At 39.8% G+C, this 20,256-nt stretch overlaps 4 protein-coding genes across 5 annotated transcripts in view; 2 read left to right on the top strand and 2 right to left on the bottom strand.

The window, feature by feature from the left end:
* LOC110051093 (U5 small nuclear ribonucleoprotein 200 kDa helicase-like) overlaps window positions 1-5,945 on the bottom strand; it is a 31,003-nt gene extending 25,058 nt beyond the window's left edge. The window contains exons 1-7 of the mRNA XM_089283356.1: window positions 5,751-5,945; window positions 4,822-4,985; window positions 4,289-4,460; window positions 3,873-3,938; window positions 1,945-2,071; window positions 1,304-1,362; window positions 340-432 (exon numbers count right to left, since the gene is read on the bottom strand). Coding sequence (XP_089139482.1) covers window positions 340-432; window positions 1,304-1,362; window positions 1,945-2,071; window positions 3,873-3,938; window positions 4,289-4,460; window positions 4,822-4,985; window positions 5,751-5,795 — 726 coding nt within the window. The 5' untranslated portion in view covers window positions 5,796-5,945. The remainder of the gene's footprint in view (window positions 1-339; window positions 433-1,303; window positions 1,363-1,944; window positions 2,072-3,872; window positions 3,939-4,288; window positions 4,461-4,821; window positions 4,986-5,750) is intronic.
* Window positions 5,946-5,991: 46 nt separating this feature from the next.
* On the top strand, window positions 5,992-17,192 carry LOC149117644 (uncharacterized). Of its 2 annotated transcripts, none has more exons than XM_089283371.1 (3): window positions 5,992-6,112; window positions 14,169-14,244; window positions 16,183-17,192. In XM_089283371.1, exons 2-3 carry the CDS (start codon window positions 14,239-14,241, stop codon window positions 16,486-16,488), a joined length of 312 nt encoding a protein of 103 aa, XP_089139497.1. In that variant the 5' UTR covers window positions 5,992-6,112; window positions 14,169-14,238; the 3' UTR covers window positions 16,489-17,192. The 2 variants fall into 2 exon arrangements, with proteins under 2 accessions (XP_089139497.1, XP_089139495.1); XM_089283369.1 differs by lacking the exon at window positions 5,992-6,112 and adding an exon at window positions 12,820-13,886.
* LOC110051075 (uncharacterized) lies at window positions 6,648-9,567 on the bottom strand. Its single transcript, XM_020757047.2, has one exon. It carries the CDS (start codon window positions 9,398-9,400, stop codon window positions 8,435-8,437), a length of 966 nt encoding a protein of 321 aa, XP_020612706.2. The 5' UTR covers window positions 9,401-9,567; the 3' UTR covers window positions 6,648-8,434.
* A 2,233-nt stretch (window positions 17,193-19,425) lies between the features above and the next one.
* The window catches only part of LOC110046257 (adenosine receptor A3-like), a 1,514-nt gene continuing 683 nt past the window's right edge, over window positions 19,426-20,256 (top strand). Inside the window, exon 1 of the mRNA XM_020751945.2 lies at window positions 19,426-20,256. This exon is cut by the window's right edge and continues 683 nt beyond it. Within this exon, the coding sequence (XP_020607604.2) occupies window positions 19,441-20,256 (816 nt within the window). The 5' untranslated portion in view covers window positions 19,426-19,440.

The following is a 20,256-nucleotide window of genomic DNA, read 5'->3' as shown; positions in this document are numbered from 1 at the left end:
TGGCATTCTTTTAACTCATTGCTTACTCGTAGCTCATCTTGCAGTCTTAAGTTTTGAAATTGTTTTTGACTGGAAACTATCACTAACAAGACCACTGAGGCTAACTTCACTTGCCCACCAGACCACCAAACTTCCATTTTCACTTGCCCAACAACAAAATTCACTTGCCCCAGGCAATCAGCCCTGGGTTTCGTCCTACCCTGTTTGCACACATTTTTGGCACCTCATATAAGCAATCAGTATGTAATTTTTCAGTTCAATTTCAGCCCTTACAGGGGGAAGGGATAGGAGTATGTAAGCAAGAACAAAAGAACAATAGCCAAAGGCAGACTGCCTCACCCCTCCCTGAAGAGTCATGGTTGTGTCAGCCTCCACACCCTCTTCCTCATCACTGGATTCTTCATCGCGGACCTCATCAAAGTCTTTATCCTCCTACAAAATGAGAAGAAAAGAGTCTGTAAATACACAGGCACAGTAATTTCTCCTTACAAAACCAATGCAGGTAATTGTAAGGTGTATCCACATGCCTTTATGATCTTCCAAAAAACAAATATAGAACAGCATATTGCAAATTGAAGGAACAAAAATGTGACCTTTTTAACAACCCAGCAATTTACTGAATTAAACGGCTAGGATATAATACCTCAAAAAGGAGTGGTTAGTTTTCCTCTCAACATTAAACAGACACACGATAACAAACATGTGACTGTGGTAAGCAAAGAGAGGACTACTTACAACAATGGCTTAGTTCTATTGAGTAGAAAAACTTACGAGAAACACAGAAAGCCAAAAAATGGGGATGACTTAGCAGACTGCACTGTGCATGTACAGTACAGCATTGACCTGACTGCTCATCTTGATTTGAATGAAACTGTCATTCATAATGCTCAGACCTAATCCTTATTTTGTTAAATGTCTTGGCTGTCATGAAGGGCCGTAACACTCAACACGTAATGACAGCCGTACATATATGTGGCCAAACTTTTGCCAATTGAAGACTATTGCTATGTCAGTTTGAACTTTAGAGACTACAATTAGGAAAAAACAAAACAGAATTGTACTTAAAACACTGTGAGAGGCCCAGTGACCTGATGGAGCATGCTGGATTGAGTCCTACTGTAGTTTGGGTAGATCACTTTGTTGTGATCTTGGGCAAGACACTCCAAGCTTCCCTCTCTCCACCCAGGTGTATAAATAATTATGGATCCTGTGATAGACTACAGAGCTGCATCCCATCCAGGGGGAGAAAATGCTCACTTGATGCTACAGAACATTATCAAAGTAAACACAACACTTTACATACCTCTTCTTCCTCTTCATCAAACTGTACAGCCACACCATACGTCTCGTCAATCACTTCATCTGCATGAAACAACAGAACACATACCTGTTATGACCAGTACAAGACGGCATTGAAGTAATGGTCTCAGCATATCACTGCTCACTGATCATGTTCATAAACCACGTAATCCACAAGACTTTCTTCAGAATCAGGTAAAGCATGGATTGATTTTAATCATGATGATCAGCAAGTTTTATCATTACAATCCTGTTGACCACCGCATGGAAATGCAACTTCAAGATCCTTAAAGTATCAAATTGTAGATCAAATCAAAAAAGCTAAAAAAAACACCAAAATAAAGGTAACAAGTATTGGAAAGATCACTTCCGATCAGCATTAATAATATTTAATTACTATGTATAGCACGGTTGAGTGTTTTTCTATTGTTGTTTAAATCTTTAATAAAATGCAGCACCAAGAAAAACCCACGAATTGACTTAAAATTCATTGCATATCCTCCCATACAAGAATGTCACAGACTTTTAGGCCTCAGAGGAAAAGCAGAACTAAGAAAGATTGAAGATTCTTAATGATCCTCACACACAGTTGTGATGATGAGCATGAGTGAGACAGCCTATTTACCATTGAATACATGTACTTACCATCATTTAGTAAACTTCTGTCCACAGAGTAGTCGGTGATTTTCTTTCCCAAGTTTACCAGCAATGCAAATCGTTCATCAGGTGTTGGACCAAGAAGAGATATAATCTCCTTCTGCCGCTCTTTATCCTGATAAACAACAAAAAATACATGTCATTCCAGCTAGACTCATGGCTTCCCAAGCTTATCAAACTTACTGATGACAAATCACATAATTCTTGGGTTGCATTTCTTTGAGAAATTATAAGATTAAATAATTCAGTCTTAAAACCCAAAAACAGATTTTGCATTTCTTTACTGATTAGAACAGATTAACCCAAGATCTCTTGGAACATGGTGCATCAAAGGAACTGATGTATCTAATCTGGGTGAGGATTCTTCAGTTCCTTTGAAGCACCATGATCCTAGTGATCTTGAATTAATCTGTTTAGAAAAGAAATGTAATATCTGTTTTTGGATGTAAGAATCCTATCTTGGATTTTTCCAAACAAAAAAAAAAACCCTAATAATTTATGCTAGACTAGGTAACCTAAAATTCCCAACATGTAGAAGAATAGCAAAGTTACATGTACACGTAAATGCAGACCTTTGTAGTTCAGGATGACAAAGTTATTAATGTAGCCCTCTTTACAACCTAGCAATTTACTGAATGAATTTGCTAGGATAACCTCCAAGGGTGTGGTTAGTTTTCCTCTCGACATTAAACAGACACACGGTAATGGAAATGTGACTGTGGTAAGCAAAGAGAGGAGTACTTCAAGAAAAGCTTAAGAACAAGGAAATACACTGTTTACATTTCCAGGCACAGATACATGAATATCAAACTTAAACACACTGTACATGTATATGTACATGCACACAATGAAGTGTACATGCAATTCTATAGAATTTTGTACTTTACTATACATTGCACATGCTGTAGACATCCTCACTGGAGATTGGATATTCATTTTACTACTTTGATCCTTATTGTCTGCTTTAGCACTGCAAAGTGACCTTTAAGGACATTCACGCTGATCATTAGAACTGCGCATCCTTACTGCGCATGCAAATTAACGTGCTACATCATGCATCAAGCGCCCGCTAAGTAATAAAATGAACATTGATAGGGCAGATAGCCATTGCTGTAGCTTTGCCTGGATCTAATGATCTTCCAAAGACGTTCGGTGACCCCTATTTTTCTTTAGATGGATCATTTTCTCTACCGAATTTCTACATTTAGCAAAAAAATGAAGAAAATCTATCACTTAAAAGTTTGGATTTTCTGCAGAATGCACCATCAAATTCCTTTCTTTTTAGCTCTTTGTTTATCTGTGCAGCAGTTTCAAATGCCATTTCAAAGGTTAAGTTTTGTGAAAACGTTGACAACATTTGGAATTATTAATGCAACGGATTCACTTATTCAAAATATCACCACATGTGGGATAGTTTGTCTCTGTTGATTCATCTTTGATATTTTAAGCTAAAAACCCTGGAGACCATGCTGATTTACACATCCCAAAATCAGACTAGTTTTCCACATGCTTTATCACTGAGGCAAAGTCTGTGACCCATCATTTTTTTTTTTTCATTTCTGAAACAAGTACATGTAATTCATTATCTGTCCGCAGTAGAAGTTTGAAGAAAATCTATCAAGTAGAACATTTTCGTGTGAACGTCGTCAATTGCCTGGCAGACACTTAACATGTAAATTTTGTTAAAGGACCTTGAAGGAAATCCTGTGTATAAGAGTCCCAAGCCTCCCACAATAAGAAAACCAGTTAATGTAGATACCATTTTAGAAGTCACTGAAACATCTTACGCTTCACAGAGGTGATAAGGAGTGAGTGAGTGTTGTGTGTAATTCTAGTGTTGAAGTGGTTCTATACTGTCCAACCATTACAAGCTAATTATTTGTGGTTACCGTAATTCTTTTAAAACCACTTTGTACCTTCATCTTGTCGTCCTTTAACACCACAAGTACTTCATCTGCTGCTCCACATAAAATGTCACGTGGCTGATTAAAAAAAAAATTAAAACAAAATGGACTTGTGATTACATTAATTTAATCAGGCAGCTTGTTACAAGTATATGAACATGTTCTTTTTATAACAAGAGGTTTATGTACATGTATATACTGCAGGGCTGTCATCAAGTACTGAGTTGCCGGCAGCCTTGATCTTCACACTCGTAACAAACTTGTTACTCTGTGGGTGAATTCTTTCAACAACAGGCAAGTTCACCTGGACATGTACATGTTGCATCGAGTGCTTATCAAGCATACTCTGCCATAACAGGTGTCACGGGCTACAGCCCTTAATTATAGCCCTGTATCAAACCAAGAAAGTACAGGACATGCACTGTTACCTGATCACCAATTGCAGCCTGAATGAAGCTAAGGAGGACTTCATAGGTGGATTTGGTTTCCCTGGTTTTCGGCCTATATCGCACTCCAGCCAAGTCTGATGAATCATCTGACAACAAACTGCTGCTTGCTTTGCTCTTGGTAAACTCCTCTCTTTCCACCAGTTTTTGACGCCTGTAAAAGAATTTTTTCATCATTACGATCAATGCAATCATAGGAGGTTTGGTAGACAGCAGTTACATGTGGTCTGAGTTTAAGTACATTCTCGGTTTAATGTGTTGTATTCTTTGGCGAGAAGTTTTACTTTGACAGTTTTACAGCACAAACTCCAGGTATTCCATTAACGTTTCCAGGAGGAGGTCAGCTGGTTTTCACAGGTGGGTAAAAGTTTTTAGCTGAATTTCTTTATGAGAAAAACTTTCCTCTAGATGGTCAAACCAGGCAGGCAAAATGATCCTCACAGCCGGCCAATTTGCAAGGTGCCCAGCCCTTAACGAAACCCCTGAATGTGTGCCAGGTAGCCATGGCAACTTACTTGGCTTTTTTCTCTTCAGACACAGGAGGTTTGGTTCTCTGGTACTTGTCTCCCATTTTAATCCCTCCCAAGTGTCCCACAAGGGACACAACCTCTCCTGTGGCCTCATCACGTCCACGGCGCTCGATCAGTGAGCGATCAGCTTGCAATACAAGATTGGAGTTCTGCAAGAATTTAAGAATGAAATCTGAGTTAAATGCTGGATAAAAGGCAATCACTTTAGCCCATAAAGATCAAGAAAAAACAGATTATGTAATTCACATCGGCAGTGCTAAGAAGACATGAAGGAATCCCGGAAGAAACAGCTCCATCACAATAGACTGACAGTTGAAACATTTCAGTCGTTTTTACATACAACTGACTTTCAGAAGTTGATAACTAGCATACAGACAAAATAGACGCTGTAGTTAGGCAGACACCTCTTTGAAACAAACACACAGAGAGACAGACAGTCCTGTCTCAAACACACTCACTTCAGACAGAGTTTACTGAATCGACTGTACCATAACATGTAAAGATTCAACCTACAGTACAATGTAGTAATGAAAAAGTATACCTGACGAATACATACAGAGGGTTAATCCAAAATCTGAAATATTGGTGTACTAGAAGCATTTCTGCCAAAAAATAGTCTAAGAGCATTTTCTGATTTTCTCAAAGTGTGTATCTCTTGCCACAAGATATAAGCTTAAGCTTAGTAACATAAGCTTAAATGTACGTTTTAGGGTAAGCCAATTCTAAAGCAAGTCTGCAAGCTACTAGGTATTTTCCGTGAGGTGAAAATACATCCCAAGGTTGCAAGTAAAGTTTGCGCATTCTCATAACATTAGAAAACTGCAAAACGCCGATCTGACGCCGATCTATCCAAATTTTAGCAGTGTTTCATAACCACGTGGCCACAGCGCCACCAAATTCGATGCTTAACTCACCGCTTTGTACTCATACTGTAGCGATCTGGCTGTAGCATCCGCCATGACGCTTTCGCAGGGCTAAGCTTCAACAACGAAGTTTGTCTTCAGCGGAAAATATTTGTTTCAGTTGCTCAAAAAGATGATGGATTTTGACGACAGCTACTGCCAGCAAGATGGAGCCCAAACGTTGTTAGTGCGTATTCCAATGGCAATGTCCGCTGGCCTGTCGGTAAACAAGAGCCTGGAGCCCAGGGCCCTGCGCTGGACACGCGCCAGATTACTGTATCTTTAAAAGAGAGGAAAATAGCGGTCTTCTTCGCCGCTCAAGGAAATTCGTTCGCGGTCCTGCTAATCCCCCCGACTGCGCAGACTACAAACAGGTGAAGTGTTTCTTATCATTTTTTTCTGCGCGTTCAAAGTTGAAAAATTCCCTTTCTCTTCCACTCAGCGACTATCGTATCGTTCTAGTCGTCTGTCATATCACGGGACTGTAGGTCATGACGATACTCGCTTAATTTTTTTTTTGTTTGTTTGTTTCACTGAACGTATGAACAACGACGTTTTCCTTGAAATAAATAACGAACTAGAACAAAATTATTCTTTATCTCCAATCTTCAATCCTGGAAATAACACAATTGAAAAATATACTAAGTTTTGAGAATAGTTTGGGAAATTTTCCAAGATATTTAAAATACCAAGGACACTGCAGCCTGCCTAAGGACGCCAGACTGCTCCAAAACGAGAGGAAAATAGTGTCAGTTTACATGTAAGATGCCCACATAGGTCGCATCACTTGCAAGCTTCTTCCAAACCGTTTTCGAGCGAAACCACTACAATTCTTCACTCGTATTACCCGTATGCAGACTCTACCAATGAATAAGATACTGTTCCAGCGAATGAAGTAAAAAGATAAGATATCGTTTCAAAAATTCATTTTCCTTTCCTTTGATCCTGTTACATTGTCGATTGACTGTTGTTTCGTTTTCCAAGCAGTGTTCCTTAGACACAAAGTTGTTTTCAAGTGTTCATAACTTTAACTTTCGTTTCCTTCTTTGCTTTTTTAGTTTTATTTTCATTTAGCATGAAGTTAGGTTCTGTGGTAATTCAATTTGTAATTTACCTTTCTTTCTAGATGTATTTTTCGAATACTTTTCTGATTTTGACCTTAAGACTGGCGCAGCATTCACTATTTCTGTTAGTTTTTCTTTGCTTATTTTCGCCATAACTAAATCAATTATTTATTTAATCCGATTCTCTTAATCTTGAAGTTCAGTCACTATTATTTCAGCTAATATTTCTTCCTAATTCAGATTCGATTCACTGTTTAATTCATTGCTTAGACAGTATCGTGTAATCTGCAACTTTATCGTGTTTTCCATGAAACACTCGTTGTCTTCTGACAGCTTTGTCACGAAATTTTCTGTTCAAAATCGTTTATTTCTAAAATGGAATTACTTCATGACACACTCCTGGGCAATCCACTTTTTTCGGATCAAAACAGAAGGTTTGCTATTTCGGCTAAGACCTGGATAAAACGCTAGCAGTCTACCTGGCAAGAATTGTAATCCGTTTTCATTGATGTGAAAAAGTTATCATACATATTATCCTGTTGAATTAAAAATTGCTTTTTTTCAGTAATACTTTACCCATTGCTAGGTAATCTGGCTCTCACTGGTGGGTCTTGATGAAATAAGCTCAGTCTAATTTAAGGCACTGAGCAGTACTTTGCTGTGGTACGGTAATTATGTTATATGCAGTGTTTTTTACTTCTGAGGCCGCCTTCCCACTACGCAGGAGGAATTTGGAAACGGAGTCAGTTTCACTCTGAAAGCGCATCAAAAGTTTTCCGTCCACACTACGCCAGAGGTATTTAAAATCGCAATAATCACCGGTCATTTTGGATTTGTGTTTGACGAAAACTCGGTCAGGCAAATCACATAATTATGGGACGCCATCGTTCTGGAAAACTTGACTCCGTTTTCAAAATGTTTTCCGTCCGCACGAAAACGAAAAGCCAGCGTTTTCAAATTCCTCCGGCTTGAAGTGAGTTTTGGAAAAGCTCTGAGCTGTTTTCTTCCAGTGTAATGTGCCTGGGACGGGGCCTGAAACTGCGGATGGGATTCTGAATTGTAACAATGAGCAGCTACTCCTAAAGTTTGAACATTCAAATGAAAGCTACTGAAGAGTACTCTCCTCTACCATGTCTACTGTTGATTATTATGCTAAAGAGGGTGGTTCTAACTTTGGAATCTATAGCCATGATGAGATCCTGTAGTGTCACGGTGGCTCTTTTGTGAAAGTTATACTTGATCGGTGAGCGCTACTTTCCTGTGATACTGTTTTTCTTGTTGTATTAAGAAGCTGGTTGAGATCCTTCGGTAAACATTCAAATGAAGACTGTTTGCCGTTGATGCCGTTATATACGTGCTATTCTGACGTCGAATTATGCTGGACGCTGTCGTTTTTGTTCTCCTCCTGTTTCGATTCGACAGGAAGGGCAGTTTCTCTATTCAGTGCCTTTTTGTCCAAATGATTGTACTTGATCTTACTTAGCCCTCGCGGCGATCGGAATCGTCCAATTCCTGCCGGGGCCGACTGTACGCGTGGGAGTCGCTTGTCCGTTTGTCTCGCGCCTACTCGTCCCGTTGAAGTCCTCGTCCCGTCCCTGTCTGTCCCGTCGGTCCGTCCACCACCGTTTCACCCTACACAACACGCCTACGGTAAACGAGGTACAAAGAAATAGCGGCAACTAAGAAAAGGAATACGACAGAACAGTCGCTCGTAGACGCTCTACGCATTAGACTTATTTCATGTACCATACGGGAGCGGTATTCCTTGATTTCGTCGCACGTAATCTCCACCTCGTGTTGAAGGGATTCCAGCCTATGGATTGTTCCGGCGAGAGCAGCGTCGGTGGCTAGGCTTGTTAGGGTAGCAGCCCCTGAGAAAGCAGCGCCGGGTACACTTCCAGTAACAAGGGACGTCACAAATAAAAATACGGAGCCAAATAGAGAAGTAACAGCCCAGTCTCTATTGCTGTGGCTTCTATCGATGTCGCTTCTGATAAATCGAGCTAGCTGTTTGAGATCGGCAGAAAAGCGATCTAACTTTTGGAGCACCTCCATGGTAGTTTTCTGCAGAGCCGTAGTACTTGCGTGTTCCCAGTTTGGCAGAAGCTCGGTATGTATCTGATCTATTGTACGTTCCAGCTCTACTTGCAGCCTTTCGAACTCTTTCCGATATTTCTTGTATTCCATGTCCAACGTCATCGCTTGATGGAACATGTCCACAGCTTTGTACAGAGAATACAACGGCATAAAAAGTAGGCCTTGGGTTCTCGTCGCAACGGCGAGAGCTTTTTTCCCCAGATTCGGTACGTTACGAAGGACCTCCCTCACTGCGTTTGGGACCATGTTGTGAATTTCCTTCCAGTCAGTTGTTCGATATAGCTTGTGCAGTTCTTTCATACAGTCGATAATGCTCGACACAAGCCTTAAATCAATTGTCATGCCCTCGATCGCCATTTTTTTCGCATAAACGGCCACCTCCACGCATCCATTCGGTTTTACACCGACTGCTGGAGACGAAGACGAAGGAATTATCAAGAAAGCGAAAGACACGACTGCCAAAAGCCGGAAGTACTTCCCTTGTAAGGTGTGTCGGAACATTTCGGCGGGGAGCGAATGGATTTCTCTTCTTCTCAGAACGGTTTGACACGCGACGTGTGGTCTCCAATCTTTAGTTCGATGCGAAAAGTGCAAAGAAGCTCTTTCCAGGTAGAAAATAATCCAAAACCGAACCGCCAGCAGAAATGTTTACTGCCGCTCAGATTACAACCTTGTCCCCAGGCTCTCTGTCCTCTGCCTCCCTTAACAAAAGGGAGGCGAGGTGAGAGAGCCTGGGAACGAGGTTGCTCAGTAGAATGCAAGAGGCTAGCAGTCAGGGCTGCAGCGGTCAAGTGCAGAGCATACGAGTTCTTTCATATCTCCGTCACTCTCTCTCTCTTATAGGGTAAACCAGGGTCTCTGTGGATAAGGAATGTTTCGATTCTGATTGGCTGAGCAGAAGTACAGCTTTCATTTAGCACGAGTGCAAATTTACAAAGAAAATATCCGAAGTTACTATGAAGACACCCGAAATCCAGGTTTTCAATTTAAGTCTACTTGCGAGTCCGTTTCGCCAGGGCTTAAAACCTCAATTTTGATTCATTCTCGTTAATCTGCACCTCTTTTAGGACTAGGGGCGTAATTTGAGTTGTTTACCTATTGTTTCGTTTGGCTAAATCAATCATAGAGAATCTTGTAAACGGTGCATCGGCATCGGCCGGCTTAAAAGCTGTTTTTTTCCATCAGATTGTGGTATGTAATGTTTCGCATAAGGCATAAAACGTTTTATCGAGAACAGAACGATGTGCCGGTTATTTGAGAAAACTTTTGGAAAGCGGAAAAACACTCGCCTGCGAAGCGTGTTTTCCAAACGTCTCTCGTCTTCTCTAATTCACGGCGTGTGCATGATAGAATAAGACATGGCCTAAGTGTCTATAATTGTTAATAAACCTTCGGGGGCTCAGGCCTCGTTCACACGTACGCCGGAGAAATTTGAAAACGGCGTTTTCACTGTAAAAACGCATCAATTGCAAATGTTTTCCGTCCACGTTACGCCGACGAAATTTGAAAACGTATCAAATGTTTTCCGTCCACGCTACGCCGGAGAAATTTGAAAACGCAACAATCACGGGTCATTTTGGATTTGTGTTTGAGGAAAACTCGGGAGGGAAATCCCATGATTATCGTAATGCCATCGTTTTTGAAAAACTCAGTTTTCAAAATGTTTTCCGTCCACGCTAAAATAAAACGCAAAGCCGGCGTTTTCAAATTGCTTCGGTTTGAAGAGCGTTTTCGAAATGGCTTCGTTTTCGTGACGGATTAGTGTGGACGGTAGGCCTAACCGGAGAAATGAAGCTGCGTTTTCAAATTTTCACTGGTGTATTGTGTACGGGGCCCTAGTTGACGGGCTGCAGCGAGAAATCTGTAACGATGCATGTAACATTCTGTAACAATGCGTGGCTTCCCTGAACGCCCCAGTTCCGCATCAGTTGAAAATTTGATCCTGATGCATCAAAACACGCAAACAAAAACTGAACTAACCGTTCGTACAGCTGAGAACACGCGCAAAGTCATAAGATACTCATTTTATTTTGGACTGAAGAAAGCAAATACTTTTTCTACAGCCGTCGTGTAACGACTGAAATGTCTATACATTTCAAGGTTTCTCATGTGCTGAAGCCCAGCGTTTCTTTATTGTTGCACTTTCTGCTCAAGTTGCTTAAACGACATACGGACGCGGACATTCCAAAGGAAGTGATATTGCTATCTCTCCCTGATGCTTCCTTTAGCGCGGGTATTCCAAAGGAATCTTTACTTGATGCTTCCTTTAGCTTCTTCCGGTAGCTATTATAGGATTTGGAAGACGCGGAAGTGAAGAAGCTAACTCGTTCCCAAGCCCTTATCGTGTTCAAATTCAAGATGGCTGCAACCTTACGATTGAAAATAAACAATTAGTCGAAATTAGACTACAAGCCTTATTTTTCCGTTGGCAAACAGTCAACGAGACGCAGCTGTGTTGACTAACGCTCATAGAATTTAAAAGATTTAAAACACTAGCTCCTAATTTAATTGAATCTTAATTTAAGACACTAGCTCTTAAATTAATGACTGCAGTTTAAGAGACAGAATTTTATTTGTGCATATTTAAGCCGAAAATCACGAAACTTCGCTTTCAAAAGCAACGTTATGCCAAGGAATAGATACCAATAAGAAAGCCCATGAGATTCACAGGTTTTCTATATAGCAGAGTCCCATATTAAAACGTAACGGGGTCCTCGTCGGAAATTTTGAAAACAATCCCTGATCAGGCCTGTTTTGGGGGCGTGCATCGAAATTTTAAGAGGTAACAGAACACCATATCTCCTTCATATTTTCTTTTTTTTCGGCTCAGTACCTTAAAAGGTACCACAAAGGATTCCGCTGCGGACCTTTTGAGGCTGAACACTCTAAAAGATACCAAAACCACTTTTTAACCCCTAAAAAGTACGACGAACACCCCTGTCCTTTTTATATGGGTTTCCACCCCACCCCCCACTCTCTTCGGGAAAGAAAGGTTATCAATATTTTCTGTCTTCAGCCTATTTAATTCCAAATCAAGTCACACCCTGGAGGAAAGCGGAAGTGCTAAACACAATGTAATTATCGGTGTTTTTAGCCGCGCTTACAAATGTTCGAAATGATTTAAATCTATTGCGCCTGTGAGGATTCTTAATAAAGTGAAAAGAATATTTCCGTCGAGTCTTGTGGAAAAAGATTTCCAGTAGGTCACGCAGCCCGGTAAGCGTTAGCGTTGCGTGACTACCCAAAGGTGACTAAAGTTGCACCATTTAAACTCTTAGCTCTTGTCCTTAGGCCGACGTAGCTTGATTAAAATATATCACAAACAGTGGTGGTAAGCATTGTAAACCAACGCATTTTATACTGAACTTGACATTTCGTACTTTAAGCAACCATACATTTTCAAAAGTAGCCGTTACGATTTTGACAACCGTAAACTGTTATCAGTTATTAGGCGTCTCGAAACAAGACTGAGAAAAGCGATCTACAGCATAAATTTCCGCATGATAAGATCCTCTGTCCTGAAATACTCTTGAGCCCTCACGTTCTGTCAAACCAACACGTGGCAGAGAAAAGGTAAGAATAAAAGTGATGCTTCTAAAAGAGTCCGCAAAATTTTTAACATTAACCTGCTTTAAACAAAGATTAACCCCATACGTGATGTAGAATTAGAGGAAATCTTCCCTAAACAACTCATTCAAAACAGAAGCATATTTACACACCAAGACCACTCTCTCGTTTCCATAGATTTAACAACACACCCTGAACTTGCTAAACAGTGTACGAAATTAACTAAGCTTTATGGAGCTCAAGACCATTCAACGAAAAACAAACAACTATCTGCAACAGTTGTCAATTATCATATTTAACCCCGGAAAAACTTGTAGGAAACGGATGTACGTGGATATTCAAGCGTATCAGATATTGTTTTTAAAGACTTGTTACAGGAAATAAGTCGATGTTTTCAGGAGTATCTCAAACGTGTATAAATATGCCTAGTCTATAGGAATTTAACCATTCTTTTATCGACTGCGCTGAAGAAAGGAACATTCAGTCGTTTGTAAAGGAACATTCAGTTTTCAAGAGGACTATATTCTCGCTTACTTAGCTATTTTTTGCTTTTGGTAAGTAAATTCTTGATTTTTCACGATTTCAGTAATCCAGGAAGCCTGTTTTCACGCCATCGCTCACTAGTAAACTATAAGGTGCTGTAGATTTTATTTTGAAAACTAAGACCAATCATATTATAGAACAATATTCGAGAAAGTGAGCTCAAGGACACTGGTGAAATCCAACGGAAGGAACTTATACATTAAGAACAACTTATGAAAGTCTTTAGAAAGTTTAAAAGCAATTGTTGTTTTTAAAGACTTGTTACAGGAAATAAGTCGATGCTTTCAGGAGTATCTCAAACGTGTATAAATATGCCTAGTCCATAGGAATTTAACCATTTTTTTATCGACTGTGCTGAAGAAAGGAACATTCAGTCGTTTGTAAAGGAACATTCAGTTTTCAAGAGGACTATATTCTCGCTTACTTAGCTATTTTTTGCTTTTGGTAAGTAAATTCTTGATTTTTCACGATTTCAGTAATCCAGGAAGCCTGTTTTCACGCCATCGCTCACTAGTAAACTATAAGGTGCTGTAGATTTTATTTTGAAAACTAAGACCAATCATATTATAGAACAATATTCGAGAAAGTGAGCTCAAGGACACTGGTGAAATCCAACGGAAGGAACTTATACATTAAGAACAACTTATGAAAGTCTTTAGAAAGTTTAAAAGCAATTGTTGTTTTTAAAGACTTGTTACAGGAAATAAGTCGATGCTTTCAGGAGTATCTCAAACGTGTATAAATATGCCTAGTCTATAGGAATTTAACCATTTTTTTATCGACTGTGCTGAAGAAAGGAACATTCAGTCGTTTGTAAAGGAACATTCAGTTTTCAAGAGGACTATATTCTCGCTTACTTAGCTATTTTTTGCTTTTGGTAAGTAAATTCTTGATTTTTCACGATTTCAGTAATCCAGGAAGCCTGTTTTCACGCCATCGCTCACTAGTAAACTATAAGGTGCTGTAGATTTTATTTTGAAAACTAAGACCAATCATATTATAGAACAATATTCGAGAAAGTGAGCTCAAGGACACTGGTGAAATCCAACGGAAGGAACTTATACATTAAGAACAACTTGTGAAAGTCTTTAGAAAGTTTAAAAGCAATTGTTGTCAAGAACCTTTCTAATTTAATCAGAATCTAAAATAACGTTCACAGGATAACTGCTACCAGATAGAATAACTCATAAGCAGAGGAAAACTAAAGGGGAAATCAGGGCCTATCAGCAATGAAGGTATGTGGTTAGACAAAATTGATTTCATTCCATGCAAACTTTCTAGTCTTTCTAGAGTTTCCATATAACTGGCTTCAGCCGAGAGCTCTGCGCACGAGCGCAATTCATGCCTCGTCTACACGTATACAGATATGTTTTTAAAACGGCTATTTTTTTTTTCCTCCGGTTTAGCGTTCCACCCACACTTAACACGACGTTTTCGAGCACCGAAAATGCAGTTCTTCGTAAATGCTGTCTAGGGTGGATTTTTTTGAAAATTAAAATACGATGAAATCATAGATAGAGTCCAGTCTATCTCGGTCCGCGTTCCGCTTGTGAAAAATCAACATGGCGGACAGACAACATGTGTCGTTTCTACTCGGGCTTCGTTCAAGCCTAATAGCATGCATACAGATGCATTTCACCTTATTAAATCTTCAAGCTGACTTTGTAAGGAAGCGATGAACATAAAAAGGATGTTTTCTGTGTCAGTGTTGAGAACAAAGGCTGTAAAACGTAAACATGTTCTAAGCTTAAAAGGAGATCGACGGACGAATAAGAGTAAATACCGTACAAAATGGTGCCCAGAGCTGCTTGCGGGTTATATTTTTGGCAACGCGCATGTTCTCTATTGTATTTCCATAGCGCAGAAAAAAATGGAGCCATTCTTTTCTACGCCCTAGTATTTCCATCGTTTTAGCGTCTCGTGTGGACAAGCGAAGACGATTTTAATAAGCCCCGTGTGCATGTGGACGCGTAGTTTTTGAAAATGGAAAAAAGTAATATCCGGATACGAGTAGACAAGGCTTCAGCCGCTTTGAATTTTTAGCGACGTTCACCGTCGCTGCTTCGGGATACTTCCCTAAGAATACATTTCATTCTTTTAGCAACTTAGTGTACATGTTAGTCGCTCCTTTTCCGTTTTCAATCATATTTAAACGGAGGCATTTCCAAAGCACGATCCAAGAACATGACACAAGACATTTTGCAAGGACATGAATGGTCATCGCAGTTACCGTAAATGCCCTCAGGCACTTATTTCAAATTTAGGAGAAGACGAGGCGTTTATTCGAGCAAGGCGCTTAATCGAGGGGGGGGGGGGGGCACCAATTTAACTTTTCCCAAATTTTGGTCAGATATGATTGGTTTTTTGCACTATATGTGTGTGTCAGTCCCTCAGAAGTCTCAGAATGATCCTGTCTCTCTTGAAGAACTACGTAATATAACCCCTTTAGCCGGTCTAAGCCTGCTGCGTAAGGTTGGTTGGGCTTTAGCCAATGAATCAGCAGATCTTCACTACCATCCGTTGCAGAGCTTGAATAAGTCGAACATCACTTGTTTGCCATTGAACACGACCAAAACTATACATCCTCTGTTGTCTCAGCACTTTTACATACACTAGGGGAGGGAAGAGGGGCGCTTATTTTAAATTTTGGCTGACAGGAAGGACGCTTATTCAAAGGGGGCGCTTATTTGAGGGTAGGCACTAGTTCGAGGATTGCGGAATGTACACAATTTCAGGAGTTGTGAAAATAACGTCTGAAAAAATGCGCATTTACTCTCTTCGCCATCCACAGGTAAATTACGAATTCACATATTGACCAGCTCCCAGTTGGCTTAATTTTTTTATTGGTAGAGCCGGCTGCACCGGTATCGCAAAATTCTTGGGCTCGATGCGAATCACGTTCAAGCCTGAATTTTTTCAGAATTTATTTTTGCCCAGCTGCTTAAAATGTTTAGAAGACTCAACTGCGAAAGTTATTCATGTCTTTTCATCTTTCTCCGCTGTTCAAATTTAACATCTTTCATTTAATTGGTTACAATCGTGTAAAATTTAAGCGAAACATTCTCCTCTAGAGGAACTGAGTTTCCTACAATGGTATGACCCAGCCACCTTGGTAGGAAAACGGACTTATGAAAGATACAGTACTACAACTATATTTTGACTTTTGGTTTCAGGGTGTGTCTATTGTAACCGCGTGTTTCCTTCTTCTCGCCACTGTCACACTTCCAGACCTGTCTTTCCCAAGCCACATCCGACGAGACAACAAGTGTGTAAAGCGGAGGCTTCTCAATGCATCTGGCGTGGTTGCAATATGTAAAGAGTTTTCTTTCCAGTGTTTGCATAACGTTGGCAGTTGCGGCCTCCCGAAATGCCAGCCAGTGTATGAGATGAGGACGTACCACGTGATCAAGGGGAATAGAAAAGTCGCTTTCACTCAGCGGGTAACAGTTAACTGTATATGCGCTAAATGCGAGAAATAGGTGGCCCGACAATTGGAACTGCTACAAGAAGATACATGTACAACAAAACTATCCTAGCGAGACATTGTAACAGTTTCCTCGCCTTTCGTTGCGACAAGCTTTCAGTTGTAAGCGCTACATCCTACAAAATTTTCGTGATCGTGAACAAATGACTATATCGTAAATTACATAAAGTCATTTTAAAAGACCTAACGACTCTCTTAATTAGGGATTATAAACATAACAGACGTACATTTTAAGACAACGGAACGAGTTTGTTCCAATTTTTTGTCATAAGCTAGCTCAAAAGGTCCTCTAAAAGACCTCGGCACTACAGTGGCAGATGTAGAGAGGTGGCCTTTACAGAGAGCTGGCCGTTAGTGGAGGTTCGACTGCATGCATTTCATTTAATTATCAATTCATTCCCTGGCAAACAAATAAGTGTAACAGAATTAATGTGAGGTGTTCCAACTAGTGTAACACGACACAGAGAGCCTATCGAGTTCTCCACAAGCGTACAAACGGAGCCGTTGACTTTTACAGTGGGCTACACTGAAACAAATAAAAAAAATGATCCCACACCAGAACACACAAAAGCTACGCCAAGTTTGGCGTCGTCAACTGCATACTAAACACGCAGTGTTCCTTTTGACGGCATAAAAATTACCTAAGTATAAATGTGTTAACTGAATGTGTTGTTTAATAAAAAAGTATACAGATCGTTATTCAAATTTGTTATATGGCTAGCTCCTTGAACGGTCAAGATGAAGCGAATCCTGCACTGTGATTGGCTACCCGCGCGGGCAAGATGAGGCTATCTGGCCTGCTCGGGATTACCCGCTGTGTCCCGCAGGAAAAATTGCGGGGTTTTTTTTTTCATATAACAAATAATTAATTCCCCTAGCCTGTTCGATCAAGATGGCTGGGTATTGGCCTGGTTTTTTTGTCCGTGTTTATGAACACGTAAAACAGACACTGAGAGATCAGTATTTAAAATTTTAATTCATAGCTCTTTTGGCCGCCTGTGTTTTCCTCGCTATCTTCTTGCAACAATACTCAGTTCTTTGGTGCCAGAAACCACCCAGTTAAGCGGTTCCCTACTTGAAATTATATTTTATTTCACTAAAAACTCTAACACAACAATCTTTCAAGATGGCGAATGCTGGTAACATCGATAAGCCTGAATCCTCTTCTCATGGAAAGTTTGAAAATTCTCATGGAAAATTTGAAAATTATTGTCTAAGTCATTAAAAATCGGTTTATTTTAAAACAAGCATAAGATATTTAGAGGGTTTTTGGAGACATTTAAAAACATTTTTGTGTTATTTAAATACTTTTTAGAATTTACGGAATATAATCATAGGCGATTTTAAGTGAAATCTAGGGGAAGACCTAGCTAACATTAAGGGCGTTTTTGACAAGCTATTCTAGCTGTTGTTGTGGTAATTAACCTGTTCCATATACGTCAATATAACAATAACAACTTGTTCACTTAATGAACACACATTCGTTTCATATATCACAGGTGTCGTTAAATAAACAGCGCTCTTAATTAGAAATTGTTGAACACGGAAAATAAGAAAAAAACACTCACGAAAATAAGTGACCATAAAGCTTTGCATTGAAAAACATTTCTAGTCCAGATCTGGGTATTTATTTGTTTTGAAAGCATTTTATCGAAACCTTAAAAAAAGAATTCCAACTTAGTTTCATCTACTCAGTTGTCGTGTTTCGTGAAAAATATTAGAATTGGCGGTGAAAATCTATCGCTAAGACTGCTAACTGCCAAAAGTACGTAAAAAAGGACAACACAAAATGAGATCGAATTATTTATCGGCTTCCTTTGATGAAAAATGATCCATTCTAATCCCATCATAGTAATTGACTACCGTTAAGCACGAAATTTTTGCGGGTTCTAATTTTTGCGATTTTTGCGATTTTTTCCAAGATCCCCAAAAAAGGTTACCGCAAAAATTTTCTTTCCAAAAAAGTACTCCATTGGCAAAATTGTGCATACAAAAAAGCATAAGTAGAATCTTTTAAGGGCCATTAACTTAAAACGTTTCTTTCTGCAGAAACAAAACGATGAAATTAGAATCAAAACGTTCAGAAATAAAACGATAAATTGCCGTCGGTACACTGCAGGTGTGATAATACATCAAGTGGTACCGTAGTTATTGCTGATCCATTGCAGAAGCAACAGTCACACAAGGGCAAGATGTAATTTTAATACTGAGTGACACTGTTTACAGTGTTTTACAATTTAAATCGCGGCAAATTGTTCCACTTGTTGTTGCATGTAGTCAGATCAAAAAGATGAAAATGCTGAATTCCAGTCAAACGCGGCTTTCTGAAAATCGCAAAACTTACCGCTCAACAAGAAAGCCACTCTTTTGCAATATCAAAAATTAGTTCTCGAAAAATCCGCAAAATTTAACTCCCGCGCAAAAATTAAGTGCCAGGCGGTAGTTGAGGAAAGTAACTCATATTTATTGACGTTATGTCTCCACTTTAATTGTCACTAATTCAGTTCAAGATAATGACCTGAAAATGCTGCAAAGTATAGAGCTGAGTAGTTCAACTGCCCAAAAATTTTAATTAAAGGTCAAGTTTTAAACGCTGTTCAATTGCGATTAAATCAGTTTTTTAAGTGCTCACAAGCGGTATACTAAAAATAAACTCACTTTTATTTCTGAGAACTAGAAAAGAGTCGCCGTATCGGTCATTACTACATTTTTCTAAAATCCTTTAAAGACAAGTACTTGTCTAAAACAAAAGAAATGTTATTAAGGCAGCGACCCACTCAATCTAGGTCTTAATGGACTTTATTCTCTGGCAAGCAAATGGGTATAATGTAATCACTGATTTACTTGAGGTACTCCACAGCAGACCAGTTAAACACGACACACCGTGCATGAGGGCGGACTGTCTATACTCGTATTCAGATTCAACAAGCCGTGAAGTTTTACAGCAATGTACAACAACTCAAATCAAAGCAATAATCCCACATGGGGAGGGGAAAGTTACGCCGAGTTTTACGACGCTGTCTGCGTTCTAAACGTGGTGTTCTCGCTGACGGCGTTTGCTGGAAATTTCCTTGTCCTCGGTGCAATTTGGAGCAAGCCAACTTTACATAAGCCAACTAATATTCTACTCTTGGGACTCTCGCTGTCTGACCTGGCAGTCGGTTTGATTGTCCAGCCGTTGTTCATTGTGGTTTTGATTTACGAAGTGAGCCGAGAAAAATATCCAGTTCTTCGTCTAATCTTCAGATCCATTCAAGCCTTCTTCGTCTCCGCTACAATTTTGACGCTCACCTCGGTCAGCGTGGACAGATGTCTTGCTCTCATACTGCATCTCAGATACGTTGCTGTCGTTACCGTAAAGAAAACTATCCTCGCACTCTGCCTCATCTGGCTAACAAGCGTGGTGTATGCCGGAACGTTCCTCATTGACAACGAGCTACATCGCTCTTTTTCGTTCTTCGTTGTCGCTTTGTGCATCGTGGTAAACACATCAACTTGTTCGACGATTTATCGCATTTGTCGACGGCACCGAATTCAGATTCAGAATCAATCACTGCCAAACCAACCTGAGGCCTTTGACATGAAGCGTTACAGAAAATCTCTCATCACCATGATAGTCTTATTAATTTTACTTATTATCTGTTATTTTCCTTACATTTGCATTCGCGCTCTTATTGCCTTCACCGATTGGCCTATCTCGCCTCGCAGAATATTTATGTTGAGATGGTCAGCCTTTCTTGTTTATCTTAACTCTTCGATCAAT

The sequence above is a fragment of the Orbicella faveolata genome, unplaced genomic scaffold (assembly GCF_042242905.1).
Source record: "Orbicella faveolata isolate gen_17 unplaced genomic scaffold, um_ofav_v1 contig_1, whole genome shotgun sequence".
Taxonomy (NCBI): domain Eukaryota; kingdom Metazoa; phylum Cnidaria; class Anthozoa; order Scleractinia; family Merulinidae; genus Orbicella; species Orbicella faveolata.
This window is presented reverse-complemented; position numbering and strand designations above follow the sequence as displayed.